Source organism: Scyliorhinus canicula, chromosome 16 (genome assembly GCF_902713615.1).
Source record: "Scyliorhinus canicula chromosome 16, sScyCan1.1, whole genome shotgun sequence".
NCBI classification, from domain to species: Eukaryota; Metazoa; Chordata; class Chondrichthyes; order Carcharhiniformes; family Scyliorhinidae; genus Scyliorhinus; species Scyliorhinus canicula.
The window spans coordinates 130,592,419-130,608,415 of record NC_052161.1 but is presented as its reverse complement, the minus strand read 5'-3'; the positions used below and the strand labels follow the sequence as shown (position 1 = coordinate 130,608,415).

Here is a 15,997-nt window from a genome sequence, read left to right as displayed (position 1 = left end):
CTTTATCTTTAAAAAAAAATCTCAATTTATAGAAGTATTTTATCTTCGCTCGTAGTGTGTCAAACGCTGGAGTTGCGCTGAATATTAATCTTTAACCCGTAGCCGGAAGAAAAATCATGTATGTGCATGTTAAAATGAAATTATATTCACGTGCCCGGAGTGTAGACTTTCCTGTGAGGCCGCATGCAGGTTAGCTCTGTCCGGGGTTCGGTTGTTTGTTGTTTTTTTAAAGGAGATGGGCCGCTCTGTAGTTGGAAAGTATCTTTTTTGACTTCGCAATGTTCCACACGTTCTGCTTCCGCCTCTCTTAACATGACGGCATTGATCAATGTGAATGCGTGTGAGATTGCCCGACTCCTACTTTCAGTTTGAAACCTCACTATTCTTGTCCGCTTATTTTTCTCAAATTATACGGAAAGCAGGAACGCTCCTAAACCTAACCGAACCTTTCTGAAAAATAAAAGTTCCAAATTATTAAACTTTTTAAGTTTGAACTGCCAATACTATTAATAGTCACCGCTGTATGCAGAAACAAGTCTGTACATTCATATACAATAGTATTTGTGCATAATAATGTTTATATATTTATCTACATGCTGTTATATATTTATGTATTTTGAAATGTTTAATGAATCTATGCCCTTTGCTGATTGACATGTCCAGTCATTTACAAAAATGAAATAGGAAATTAAAGTTTATTTTCTGGTATTTAGGCCATGTTAAATTAAACATAAAAAACACTGTGCTGGGTGCACTGAAAAATATCATTTAGGTTATTCACTGGACAGATTTGGTATCCAGTGATTCCTGATTTCAAATCATTGATGAGAAGGATTAATTACTGAGGGCGCATTTAAAATAGCCTGTTCATAGACATGATTTGTATTCTAAAGTGTATACGGTTTCAGGAATATGTGTGTATGCGTAAACGTGCATGTACTATGTGTGTGTGTATGATGTAAAGGTATTTCAAATATTTAGCAATCGCAATTACTCGCACTAATTAACTAATTAGATTTAAACACCTTTTTCTATAAATTGGGTATAATTTTGACCATAATTTATTTATATTGTAGTTTTTTTGCTTTCAAGTAGCGAAATTGTTTGATGAATGGCTGGATCTCAGTATTTTTCTAAGTTGTTTGTAAATATATGTGTGTTTAGTCTGCGTGATACGATCCCCGCTGAGCTCAGATTACTAATTATTACCATTAAAAATGATGCGTAGTAAATGCCACCATCAGACAGTGAGAAAAGTGCTTTTAATTGAATCAGGAGGCTTGATTACAATTGTACAGGGCTCGCAACTAGAAATGAACTGATAGTGATTCTTTTTTCCAGGGTAGTGTGTGTATAGGGCAGGGGAAGAGGAAGAAAAATGTGGTACCAAAGAGCATTATTAAACTGGAATTGGGTCGAACGCTTTTCAATGGAAGAATGCAGTACAACACACGTGTACAACATTACTTGCTCCCCAGATCACTTGGAAGTGATCATGTGTGCCCGCGCTTTTAACATCTTACTATGATTTTCATGATTGAGGTTGTGGGGGTGGTGGGGGAGAGAGAGAAGAAACATAATGCAACTCAGTACACAGTTAAAAATAAACAAATAAGAATGCAAGACACTACTGCAGTAGCACTCAGCTATTGTATAACAGTGTCATTGTGCATGGCAGACAGAAAGGTTGTTATTTGCTTTTTATTGGCATGTATATGTGTGCACATGTATGTCTGTATATGATAGATATATGTCCACACATACATATATATCAGACTTTGACGTCTAAAATGTATTTGTATCGTGGTTATTTTTAAGTGTGTTTGATGACACAGTCATACTATTTTCCTATTTTTTGAGTTTAAAAAAATGAATAGATAGTTTGAATTATAGTTGAATAAAACACGTCAAAAGGGAAGGGGAATCGATACACGCTCATTTAACTATCATTTAAGGAATTACTCGATGTTTTCTTTAAGCAGATATTTCACTTTCAACGCTCAGATGAACTTGAACAGCTGTAAACAGTATCACTCGGTAGGTTTAGGTTGAGGTACCTCAAGGAGACAGTTATTTTTCATGCTCTAGTAGTACCGTGTATTTAAAGTGCACGCATACGTAGTCAAGCCCTTGCACACCTGGAAGATTTATAACAAGGGAACCTTTAAGATCTTAATGTCCTTTTAAACATCAACATGTTTATTTAATGCTGCGCCACTCAATTCAAACTACCAGCTACATCATTTCACAAAGGTGTTTTTTGTTTTCAATCGCCTAACCATTGGATCCTTTCCCTGTTGTTTCGAGATGGTTTAAAACTCGGATCAGCGTTAATCTGTCAAATATATGAAGGCATTTGTGCAGTCTTACTTAAAGAATCGAGTCAAACAAACATCATAGGTGTAACGTGTTTATTATACACAGGATCGAAAATTTAGAAATAATTAGTTGCACCAAGCAACCCTGGTAACTTTTTCTCGTCAGATCTGGGGATTTTTAAACAGCAGATGGGAATGCTAATTGCTAGCGTTTTATGATTCGATGTTCAGAAGGTAATGGATTGTTTATTAAAACCAAGTAATTGAAACAGTAAACAAAGAAGTTGTGAAAGATTTTGATGTTTAACTGCTGCACGGGGGAAAGTGGCCACGGTAATGGGTTTCCAATAAAGCAATTACTGCACCCGGGGGCTGTGAGGCCACGATCAATGCGGACAGGACAGATTTCATATATAGGGGAGGCAGCCAATGATTAGAATGCTCTTAACTTGAAATCAGTTGTTTGTCACAATAAGAGAAACTGACAAAACAGAATGGAAGCTGGAAAAACAGTTCTCGATAATTAGGGTAAATTGGGATAGCATCTCTGATCAATGTGAAAGCTGACGGTTTCAATAAAAGTGTCCGAAAACTTTTTAACAGCACTTTTCCCCAAACTCTCGGAGTGATGCCAAAGTCTAATTGATGGAGAACATTTTTTCTTGAGCACTCGGAAGATGACTAGTCAAGGGCATCCCATCACCTTCTAAAATGGGTTTAATTTATACATAGCGCGGACATATATATATATAAACGTTTGTCTCTGTGTACGTGTGGATATTAGATTAGGAAATTACTCCCATATATATATATTTAGACATTTCAGTCTATATAAACATGTACATTTAAGAAATAAATTGAACAATTGTCACACACTATTTATTACTTTACATTTGCAGACATTTTATATTTACATCAGAGGTGATCTTTTCCTCTTATATTGTCTGCATTGTGAAGTTATTTTTGTCAAAGTAAAGCTTATTTACTTTTTTAAAATATTAATTTGCTTGACAAGTCCAATCCTCGATTATGTAGTAATCATGATTGCAATATGTTTTACAAAAAAAAACAAATTAGAACTTTGTAGATGTCGCGGTGGTGTGCGGTTCAATTAAATTAAACTGTTTGTAACCATTGTTTACAATGTATGGGAATCCCAGGGTAGAAAGGGAAACTTCAGGAGCCGTGTTGGTTGGCTTGTACAAGACACTGTCGGAAGAACGTTGCGGTGTTCTGGCTGCATTCTGTGTACTCTGACTCCTCCTCCAGACCAGCCCCCCCCCCCCCCCCCCCCCCCTAAATGTTGCTTGATTTCCTTACAATAATCTGACTCGGCAATCAGACATTTTTCCGAGTTACAAGCGAGGAAATATGCTGCTATGGTAATCGGGTCAGAGTGCAGGGGGAAGAGGTTGGAGCCAGAATGCACTTTCCCTCTCTCTCTCTCTCTCTCATACACATCATTTCACTCACAGGCTTCTCTTCTCTCTCTCGTCTTTCCTCTTCCAGTTTCTCTGTTTTCACTGCCTTTCTTTCCCTTCCCCTCGCTGTCCCTCGCTTTATATTTGCCACTTTATATCAAAAGCTGTGCACCTCGCCTACAACAGGCACATCGTTTTTCCCCTCTTTATCACGCGTTCGTTCTCTACCTTTTATCGTCAGTAGCGCTCCTCTCTTACATATTCCTCACCTCTTCATTGGCAGCATTTCTCTCTCACTCTTCCTCTTTCTAGCAAAAACAGCTGATTCAGAGTCCCGTGGTCTCAAAAATTCACCCAAATTGCTGCATGTCACAGCGACAACTTTACAGTTTCCATCCTTCAGTCTTCATGTTCACTCCTGCTCAAATCACAATCTCTCTTATACACCAAACTGATCGGGTGGTGGGGAGTCTGCAAATTAAAGGCTCGCAACGTTTCAGCTTGCTAGTTTTTCCTACTTCAGGAGAGATGGGAACTACTAAGATGCAATCAGTATACTTTTGCTATCTGTGATTGCGATTTATGTGTTAGAACTGAACTCGTACGGAGCCATTCTCTCGATCGGAGTGCTTGAATGAACACTGTTGTAGTCCGACGCAAACACAACCAACCACTGGGCACAAATATACAGTTGCACAAGCATTCGCATTCACACGCGCACTTATTCGCTGAACTGCATACGTATTCTTATTCACAGACATGCATACGTACAGACACGTACACAGTCCCATAACATACTATATACATATATGCAAATTATCTTATTCACTCACAAACTCACAATAACCTCACAGACAGATATACGTCACAGGCTCTTAAACTGTGTCGCACACGCACACTTGTAACACACGTTTGAGCGTGCTTCAGTTTAACTCTTCTATTTCTGAGAATATGCTAAGATTTAATTTAATGTGTGATCTTTGGCATGGAAGCTAATAGATCTGGTAATTTCTCACACATTTAACTCGCCTCCAACTTTATTATAATTATTCTGTTCATTAACTCTCGTCCATGTAATAGCTTTTCTTTCTGTGTCCTAGCTATTGTACCTTAACAGTACAATTTAGGCGTTGGTTTTGTGCATGCATATACAAAATATAGGCATAATCTATGTTGTTAGAAATTATTATAAATTGCACCTATGCAGGACAGGATACGTAATTAAAAAAGACAAATGATGCATAATTGAATAATTATTTTTTTACAAAGTTTACAACACAAAAAGAAATAGAAAATGGAATTGCATGAGCAGCAAATATAAAGTACAAATACAAAACTGAATGTATCTATGTGTACATTTTCAAGTGGTACACATCCTTGCACTCTTCGGGTACATTGTGATTTCATCACGATGATCTGAATTCTTATGAAGGTATCCTTGGCTAGATTCGAAGATTTTCCAAAGCCTTATTATATAGATTTTCCAAAATAAAAACACTATACAGCATTAAGATATCAGCTTTCAGTTGCGCAGCGTGTCCTGAGGTTTGATTTATTTTGCTAGATATTTGTATATTTTTTTCAATTTATGAAATACTTACTTAAGTTGTTACAAATCTTTTTTAAACAGAAACTTTGATACTTGACAACCTAATAAACTTCGAAAGAAAAACAATTTATTCAATTTTTTAAAAGAAAATGAAGCTACTTGTGAACAGATACTGTATTGTCGGACATAATTTCCTTAAGCAAATATTCTGCAGTGCTGCGTAGTGCATCGGTTTATGCTTTTTTTACTGAATTGCAGTTTTAATTGCAAAGATTGAAGTGAGTTTACGGATTGTCTGTCGGGCACTGAAGAGATCAGTAGGCTTTATAGATAGTGTACAATACACCTAAACATACTGATCATCAGCATTGCTTCCGCCCTTCCCCTTCCTTAAATTAAAAGTCCCAGTTTAATCTGGTAGAATTACCCCTTCTCCTAGAGCCGATTTAAACCCGTCTCTGCACACCTTCACGCATTTGTGAGTGATACTGAGGGTCCTAACCAGCGCATTCCTCTCTACAGATTTGTGGCAATCCGATGAACAATTTGGGAGCAGATTTTATTGATCATTAAATGCACCTGTTAAATCTGAACTTTCTCCATAATAGACATTTCCCGATGTTCTAGCTATAGCTACATGCCTACCAGCCTCCCCGAACAGGCGCTGGAATGTAGCGACTAAGGGCTTTTCACAGTAACTTCATTTGAAGCCTACTTGTGACAATAAGCAATTTTCATGTCATTTAATTTTCTTACAAAGTGGGGCATAATACTAATTTCAAAGACATCTCATGTGCATTTAAATGTCTATCTTAACAATACATAGGTATATTTTGCCATCCATTCTCTGCTACTCTTGTCACCACCAAGGTGACATGGGATGTTATCGGATTTCACACTTTGATATTTTGCCTTCGCTATGGGTACATCCCTAAGGTTAAGCATGCACATAATGACGCAATGGACACTGCAAACAAAGTCATATATATGTTCCAGTTTTTATTTCCCCCAACTTTTCTGCTAAATAAATAATCAGCGTTCTTCCTGTCGTACTGGTTGTATGTCACTGGTTGTGTATTGTTTTAGGCAGTAATATATAAAAGTTATAACATGCAGTTAGTTCATATGTGCCTGTTATTTTTGCATTTGTGTACTGAGTGAGGATATACCTTTATGTTTTAATTCTCTAACTCTCCAGGTCAACTAACTCAATTTTCATTCAACACTAACTTTATTTTTTGCTAATGCTATAATTCTTTTATTGCTTATTAAAGACGTGCCGGAGTTTGAAGTGCTTACTTCAATTAATCTTGTGTAACAAAGCTCAGAATTCAACGTCTGTCTCTGAATTTTTACTTCATTAACTAATTAGGAATCATTTCATTGTAACAAGTGACTGACCTTGTTCTACCCCTACCCTCCCCCTTGAGATTATTTGGCGCGATACGCTGTGCAAATTGCTGCCCTACCTCTTATTTATAGACGTTGGCAGGGATTGCATAATTAATATATTCAAATATTGATTCGCCGATCATAATATATATACTTTCAATATTCTTTGTCATGGGCAAGACCAGCATTTGTTGCCCATTCTTAACTGTTCTTAAACTGAGTGGCTTGCTAGGCCATTTCAGAGGTCAGTTAAGAATCATTCATATTGCTGTTCATCTCAAGTCACATGTAGGCCAGACCAGGACACATATATCCTTCACTCAAGGATATTAATAATCCATGTGGATTTTTAGGATAATGGATCATAGTTTAATGGTCACCATTACAGAGACTAGCTTTCAGTTCCAGATTTTTAAAATTGAATTTAAATTCCACCAGCTGCAATGCCAACATACAAAATAAGCGCAAAAGTAGATAATTTGGCCCCTCCAGCCTGCTCCACCATTTGATAAAATCATAGATTATCAGTTTGTGTTCTCTACTTTCATGACTTGCCCCGAGACCCTTTGACTCCCCTGCCAGTCAAGAATCTATCTAACTCAGGCATGGTGGGATTTGAACCCCTGTCCCAAGACCATTTATTAGCCTGGTATCACACTTACTAGTCCAGTGACATTCCTACTACACCACCATTACCCGATGACCCTAAGACTGGTGTTGATTATTTAGAGGCCACTATCACTATTATGGGCAGCACGGTAGCCTTGTGGATAGCACAATTGCTTCACAGCTCCAGGGTCCCAGGTTCGATTCCGGCTTGGGTCACTGTCTGTGTCAAGTCTGCACATCCTCCCCGTGTGTGCGTGGGTTTCCTCTGGGTGCTCCGGTTTCCTCCCACCGTCCAAAGATGTGCAGGTTAGGTGGATTGGCCATGATAAATTTCCCTTAGTGTCCAAAATTGCCCTTAGTGTTGGGTGGGGTTACTGTGTAAAGGGGATAAGGTGGAGGTGTTGACCTTGGGTAGGGTGCTCTTTCCAAGAGCCGACGCAGACTCGATGGGCCAAATGGCCTCCTTCTGCACTGTAAATTCTATGATATCTATAAAATTCTATGATGTCTTGTGGCCCAAAGGTGATATTTTAGATAGCACTCTGGTGCGCTTCTATCTGTCTATTATTCCCCTCAATGCCCCAATGTCAAGTGAGCTGGATCATAAACTATAGTCTTCGAGAATACATGCATTAAAACGTGGAATGCAGGCTTGTTCAACGTATTTAGCAAAACGATCTCCATAATTACACCGATCTAATTGAGTAGAGAACCTATCAATCCAGTAAAAGATTCAACAGCAATTTACAATGCAACATTTAAAATATGTAAACTAAAACGTAGCAGCTTGCAATTCGGTGGGAAGATTTAGGGAAGAAATACGTTTTTAAAAAATGCAACCGATCATGTGCTCTACCTGAGCCACCTGGCAACTTCAGTCGGCGTTTTATCAATTTTAAATCGACCTCCCTCGTGGTGATGACTCCGTATTTAAAATGCAACTTAATGAATCTTAAAACACGAACACATTTTTAATAGGAAGGGTGGAGTTTTGAAAATGCTGACCACAATTTTGAAAGCAATAACATGCTGGGATTCCCGCTTCTAATAATCGTAAAATTATTCTCACGAGGAATTTTTAAAATAAATATGGTTTCGTCATTCATTCCCGACCAGCTTGAGTCTGGATATGTGAAGCTGTAGAGAAAATGTTGCATCTGTAACCGTGTTTATGAGTTGAGCGCTAATGGATGGAATTTTTAGGAAAGTCCTAAAAATCAGTCCGAATATTTCAGTTGAAGATCTCATTCTCTTATCCCTAAAACACATAAAAGTAATCATTCTTTCTCAGCCCCAACTTCCGTTGATTTTGTGTATTTTATCCTCTACCATATTTGGACACTTGCCTGTTGAGGGTCATAGTTGAATTCATAATTGAGAACAGAATACCTCATTAGATGTTGGCTCAACTAAATATGAATAATGCTGTGATTACCTTGATTCGCCAGTCTATTATGGTTTGGGTATTTGGGCTTTAGAGGTCTCACTCGGTGACATTTGGAGCAAGTATTGATTTTACCTCCTATTTTTATGCATCATATTTTTATGCATTATAAGACCGTGTAGAATGGGTGGCACGATATAATAGTGGTTAGCACTGTTGCTTTACAGCGCCAGGGATCCGGGTTCAATTCCCGGCTTGGGCCGCTGTCTGTGCGGAAGTTGGACGTTCTCCCCGTATCTGCATGGGGTTCTCCCCGTATCTTCAGGGCACTCCGGTTTCCTCCCACAAGTCCTGAAAGTCCTGCTTGTTAGGTGAATTGTACATTCTGAATACTCCCTCAGTGTACCCGAACAGGCGCCAGAGTGTGGCGACTTGGGGATTTCTCCATCTGGTGGGGGGGGGGGGGGGGGCTAGGAGCCACGCAGCGTAAAGCCCCTGGCTTTACCTACAGATGCAGCCGGAGAATTGGCAGGTCCTTGGCTGCGCACGCGCATGTCGGCAGCCTGCAGCGTCTGCACTGTGCAACATGGCGCCGGCCGCGCGCGGACCCGGTTTTCCAAAACCTGCCCCCCTTTGACCAGGTTTGCCAGCCCCACACCACCTGCCATGAGTGTCCCCAGCCCCTGCCAAAGTCCTTGCTGCCCACGGAATGGCTCCCCCCGACTGTGGCAGTGCTGCACTCAGTCCGCAGCCGCCACGTGAGGTTTCCGGACAGTGTGAGCACATGCACCCCATGCCATCAGGAAGTCCGCTCATCCGGGGTGGAGCATCGGGAGAAGGTCTCAGGTGATGTCCTGAGACCATCCCTATGGCGTGTGGCATACTCCCCTAGTACACCGTTTTTGAGGGGGCGGAGCATCGCAAAAGCGGCGCCGCCTCCGATTCCGGTGCAAATGGGGATTCTCCGGCTGATCTCCGAACGCAATTTCGGAGTCGGCAACCAGAGAATCCCACCCCAGATATTTCCTTGATCTGTGTCTCACCACGTATGCACTCCCCGGAGGATTGAAAATTACACCGAGGCCTGTGTCGCTGAATTGTCCCAGATTCCTTCGACTGGCTTATGAAAGAAAGAATCTTGATGGTGTTCTACAATACTGACATTCTATAGCAAAATTGAGTGTAACATTTTGATGTACTGTGCTAACAGGCTATTACTATTGTCTGGTAAATGTTTCTTATTGGAGTGTTCACTTAAAAAGTGTACTGTCTAATTTACATTTAAAACAAAATTTAGCTTGAAATAATTTCTTTTAAACTGATCACAAATGCTATGGCTGTTTAATTACAAAATAGTTTTATAACATTGGTTTATCTTCTTTGCGACAAGGACATAGATTTTGTGCTGCCAGTTGACTTTTCAAAATAATGCTTTATCAGCAGTATCTTTCTGCAATTAAGACACTGTGATCTAAATCCTCAGGGGATGTTACTTCATAGTGCATACTGTAATATTTTATTGAGCACCTGGGTGAAGGGTCAAGGTCTGTTCTGCAAGCCACCTTGGTGGTTAAGAAGTGATTAAGTAATGCCAAATTTGGAGTTTTAAAGGTAGTGGATTATAATCAGTATTTCAAACCACAAATTACTTTCAAACTTGGGGCTGAGTTCGGAGGGTATTCTTGAGGAAGTTAGGTGGCCAAACCAAACATTTGCATCAGCCAAAGTGCTCCACTGTCAATGATCATCTATCTATATGATGTGCTGTACCTGTAATTGAGATGGTAAAGAAAGTTAGGAGGTCATGTACAAATGCCTATTTTTGAGTCCTCATCACAGCTCCAGTGAGGTAGGAAGGGCCAAAAACTGAAAGAAAAAGATATCCTGAGATTACTATTCCTGCTGGCTGATGGCTGACTGAGAGGAGAATTGGCAGATGCCGAGATAGCTGGACAAATCCAATGTGGAGATGCTAAGGGACTGGAGAAAATAAACAAAAATAGTTTGTCCCCAACTTTTAAATCTGTTAAAAGTAGAGTTTTCAAATCTTTTATCCTGCAGATGGAGTTGTATGCAATTTGTAAGTTGCGTTGAGACCTGGATCTCCTTCTCTGCTTAAATACGCTATGCAAGTTTTGACTTTGACAAAGTGAATAACTTTAAGGTCCACTTGCACAAGCCTTTTGTCTGAGTATTCTTGTAGAGCATGAAAACATACTCAGATTTTCATGTAGCACTTTTGAAAACCTTCAGTGAAGTTCTGAGCTTCTTCCTGCTAATTTACATATTTGTGGTACAAGGTAGTTCTTGTTGGTTTATAAAGCAGGAGAACAGTTCACAATGCTATCAGAACCTGAGAAATTTATATCACTCAGGCTTGCATGCTAATTGCTTTCACAGAAAAAAAAAGTTCTGTATTCTATGTTAAATATACCTCTTAAACCAGCAAAGAAAATCTGCTACAGTCTCACCTGAAGCCATTCAGCTGTTAGCATGGCTATCCCAAATATACATTCTTAAGGTTCTAAATATAGAGAGGCTCTGGGAAAATTTGAAAAAGCTTGGGACAGCACTGCATTGTGTGTGACTGTACAATGGTATGAATTTCTGTAATTGAGACTGATAAAAGCTGAAATATCTCAACTCCCTCAATAAAAATTGACAATGTGTTAGATTGTCAGAAAAAATAATGGTATTAAATTTGAGATTCAGGCATGCCAACAATTAGCAATAAGGTCATAAAATATTTCTGTTGAAATAGCATGCTGTAGCCGCAGCTTAATTGTGCCGGCTAGGGCAATGGTTGTTCTACTCAGACCAAATCAATAGTGGACCTGCTGCTCCTACTGTCATAGTCTTCTGAATAGGATTGTTCCACATTCAACATGAGTGTCATGTATAAAGCTGTACTATTTACCAACAAACGTGTTGTCATGCATCAATTGAATGGAGTACCCCAGTGCCAGTGTTAGCTGGGAGAGATGCAGACTTCTACAGTATATGACAGCAGTTCTGTAAATTAATGGTTCAGTTGCTCAAGATAATGTGTCAACTTGATCATATCAACCAGGAAGACCCAGCGTAAGTTCCTATTCTGCGGTGAGATGAGGTGTCGGTAAGGAGGCTACATTTGACCTTGAGTGCTCAGAAAAAATCCTCTAGATCTATGCTCTTGGTTGCTACTACTACTACTGATGGAAAACATGCATATATGGGTGCCTGATTGACACAAAAATGCATTACCATCACTGAATCCCCCACTATCAACATCCTGGGTTATACCATTGTTGCACGTTCTACTTGAGTGTATTACGCGTTTATTGGAGTGTATTAACACGCCTCCGTTTAAAGGCCGTGTGCTTAATACTACTACAGCTCTGTGTATGTATTTTCAGCTCGGAGTCGCCAGGTGCCGTATTTAGACACCTCACAAGTATTTCAAGGTCAGGTTCAAAGTAATAAAACTATACACCGATTAGTAAGTTCAAACGATTGATATTTATTATACAAATATAATAAATACGCATGCATTCGCTAAAGACTAATACTTATTTCTACTATTTAAACGACTAAATACTTATCTAAGTAGGAACCAGCAAGGTCAGGGGACAAGGCCTTTGTTCCTTTCCGGACTGCACCTTCTGTTCTCTAATAGTCGGCTAGAGTATAGGTATAGGTAATGCCGGGGTCACGTAGCGAGCGTCGTTTGGCACTTACTGAACGATGGCTGGTGCTCAACGGCCGGTGATGAAAGACAGGATCTGGAGGCTGGAGTCGGAGTCAGAACAGCAGTCCAAGCCGGAGCACAAAAACAGCAGTCCAAGCCGGAGCACAAAACAGACAGAACCATGTGCGGGGTCTACCTTTATAGGTCCCCCAATGTCCGTGCCTTTTCGGGGCGGGCCTCTACCTGCCATGTATCGATTGGGCCATTTCCCAATCGATATTTTACAAATCCCCCAATCTGAGGGTCTCTTCTCGATGGGTGGGGCGTCTCTAGGGTCTTTTGTGATGGATACTTCTGGTGCCGTTTCGTCTGGGCGTCCACTCAAAGTATCCATTCAAACTCAAATGTTGCTATTGTGTGGGCCCAGATCTGGATCGCCTCATTACTATGCAAAGCGTTTTGCTATTTACACCTTTGGTTGAGATCTTGCACCTGGCCATAAACTAGTTTCGATACGTGCAGAATGCTAATTAGCCTTTGCAAACTGCTTGTCCTGGCTAAGACTGTTTTCTCCCTACAGCCTTAGCAGTTCTCCATTTTGGTAGCCCAGTGTCCATCTTAGGTGGCTACACCATTGACCAGAAACTGAACTGGATTAGCCATATGAATACTGTGGCTACAAGAGCTGGTCAGCGGCTAGGAATCCTGCGACAATTAACTCACCTCTTGACTCCCCAAAGCCTGTCCACTACCTACAAGGCACAAGTCAGGAGTGTTATGGAATACTCTCCACTTGCCTGGATGAGTGTAACTCCAAAACCACTCAACAGGATGTTATAACTGAGAATGCTGCTGGAGGATATAGTGGAGAACTGAGAATAGGAATATTCAATTCCAGAAGTATGTACAACCTTAAGAAATTTTAACTATTTCTCAATTCAAGACTTCCAAATAGTTTCAAATGTTACCATCATAATTACCAAGTGACTTCACAAACCAACATTCTAAACTGATTGAACAAAATAGAATAAATAATAGTTCTTATTATTGACCAGTGCTATTTCATATTTGTTCTGTTATAAATTATGAGAAGATTTCTGTTCCTTTTTTTACTCTCTTTCCAGTTTTTTCCTTGTAATTTAGTTCCCACCTCACTCACCAATGTTCCTAAGATAGCACCTTCCAAACTCACGACCACTGTCATCTAAAAGGACAAGGGAAGCAGATACCTGGAAACACCAACAACTGATTCCCCTCCAGGACATTCACCATCCTAACTTGGTAATATATTGCCATTCCTTCACTGTCATTGGGTCAAAATCCTAGACCACATGGACTGCAGCCGTTCAAGAAGGCAGATCACCACCACGTATTCAAGGGCAATTAGGGATGGGCAACAAATGCTAGCCTAGCAAGAAAAGTCTACAACAAATGCTGACCTAGGCAGCGAAGCCCACATGCTGTAAAAATGAATTTTAAAAACCATTGGACGCACTGCAGCCTCACGGTGCCGAGGTCCCAGGTTCGATCTCGGCTCTGGTTCACTGTCCGTGTGGAGTTTGCACATTCTCCAGTGTTTGCGTGGGTTTCACCCCCACAACCCAAAGATGTGCAGGGTAGGTGGATTGGCCACGCACAATTGCCCCTTAATTGGAAATATGAATTGGGTACTCTAAATTTAAAAAAAAACATTGGGCTCAGATACCAGGTATTAAACAGTTTTCTGATGCTTATTGTGTTGCACCTGAAGAATGGCTATATGTGTGAGGCATCTGCAAGTAAGTAACATCTAAGGAATTATAAAAACAGCAATCATTACTCTTATAATGGTTTGTTTGGTGTCTCATTAAGCGGTTTGGACGCTTGTGTGTTTAAACATAAACCATTATTAACCCATAACTATGTACATAACCCTGACATGGGTACTGCCTCCATGCTAGCTCCTTCCATACTCCATTCCACAGTCAACTAACATGTGACTCTCTACATCATACTGTAGGCTGGCTGTATTGTTCCCCAGTCCCTCAGTAACCCTTGCTCTGTCGAACATCTTTATACCATAGTACCATGCAGCTACCACGTAAAGGCATGTACAAAAGTTACTATCTTCAGCAGAAAATTGGAACAGAATAATATAAGTAATTTAAATTCTAAGCATCTCAAGTTTCATACTTGTGGCTTCCCTAATGTATCATTGAGATTATCCAAGAGACTAGCTGAGCCACACAGAACAGGAATATCGCGGGTTCAATTCACAATCCAGCTAGCTGATCTCAGTGAGTTGCAATGACCAAGGATAAACACTCCATGATTAGAATGGAAGAAATCAGTCAAGTTTCTCATAACATAACTCATTGGGAAGAATATGTAGGCAGGTATTGGATGGATTTAGATGATCACCTTTTTTGAAGCTCATCTTACACATAAATGATAGCTTGGATAACAGAAGCCACCCGGCATCTGGGCAACCATATAACGCTGCAAGGAGATAATAGCTTCAGGAGGTAATAGCTTCTTAGCACTGTTGGCCTGGCACTCTGACAGTGCACCTGACAGTGCCACCTAGGCAGCCTGGAAATGCCAGGATTGCGCTTCAGAGTGCCCTAGTGGCACTGCCAGGGTGCCTGGGTCACAGTGCCAAGGTGCCAGTTTGGCAGTGCCAAGGTGCCTGGATGGCAGCTGGATTGCCAGTGTTCCACCCTTCCCAGAGTCCGACCACCTGGGGGCTTCTGAGACCCCTCAGATGCTATTATGCTTGGTCCACGTTTGTGTGGACCAGTGCGGAACAATGTCATGGCGAGGTCTCCCAGGTGCGGGCATTCGATCCCAGGCTTGGGAGAATACAGCGCCCACATATTTACATGCCTAACTGCTCATTGTAATGTGAGAGTACCTTTACGAAATGGGTGTTTAAGAAATGTATCTTTAAGAAATAGGTGTTTATCAGTGATGTGGGTGGAGCAGGGCTGTCTGGCAGCTTTTTACTTTGGTTTTAGACTGTTGCAGGGTGTGTTTTAGTTTCATTTTCAGAGCTGGATAGCTGCAGTCACAGCCAGAATGGTATTAATCTTTCTCTCTCTCTGTAATCTAAAAACTGTAAATCGATCCTTTGGTGATTTAAAACTAATAATTGCTCTCAGTATTGACTTTGACCTGATGTGCTTCTGTTAAAGGTTTTGTTTTTAAGTCTTATGGAAAAGGAAAGCTTAAAGGATTACTTCGTATTGTAGTCTTTGGGGGTTGTATTTGTATTAATGGTTGCTAAGATGTTCACTGTATGTTTTAAAAAGGTTAACTTGAGTTCATAGAATAAACATTGTTTTGCTTTAAAAAATATTTTTCTGCTGTACCACATCTGTAGAGTGAGCCATGTGCTCCCCATACCACAATCTATTAAAAGTTGTGGGTGAACTCCATGATACACTTTGGGGTTCTCTAAACCCTGGCCCATAACATCATTTAAATATGTAAATCTGGATCATGGCCATTGAGGACGAGATCCAGATCGCGAGATCTCACGAGCTCTCGTTAGATTTCGCGTTCCATTTTTTAATTGTTCACGGGACGTGGGCATCGCAGGCTGTGCCAGCATTTATTGCCCATCCCTAATTGCTCTTGAGGGGGCAGTTGAGAGTCAGCCACATTGCTGTGGGTCAG

General features: G+C 40.4%; 2 protein-coding genes across 3 annotated transcripts in view; one reads left to right on the top strand and one right to left on the bottom strand.

The window, feature by feature from the left end:
* The window catches only part of LOC119950822, a 32,905-nt gene extending 27,721 nt beyond the window's left edge, over positions 1 to 5,184 (bottom strand). The window contains exons 1-2 of one of the 2 annotated variants that reach the window (XM_038773647.1): positions 4,009 to 5,184; positions 155 to 450 (exon numbers count right to left, since the gene is read on the bottom strand). In XM_038773647.1, coding sequence (XP_038629575.1) covers positions 155 to 314 — 160 coding nt within the window. In that variant the 5' untranslated portion in view covers positions 315 to 450; positions 4,009 to 5,184. The remainder of the gene's footprint in view (positions 1 to 154; positions 451 to 4,008) is intronic. The other variant, XR_005457425.1, reaches the window with a different exon arrangement.
* Positions 1 to 15,997, top strand: part of prdm16 (PR domain containing 16) — a 1,033,598-nt gene that overhangs the window by 113,763 nt on the left and 903,838 nt on the right. The window lies entirely within an intron of this gene.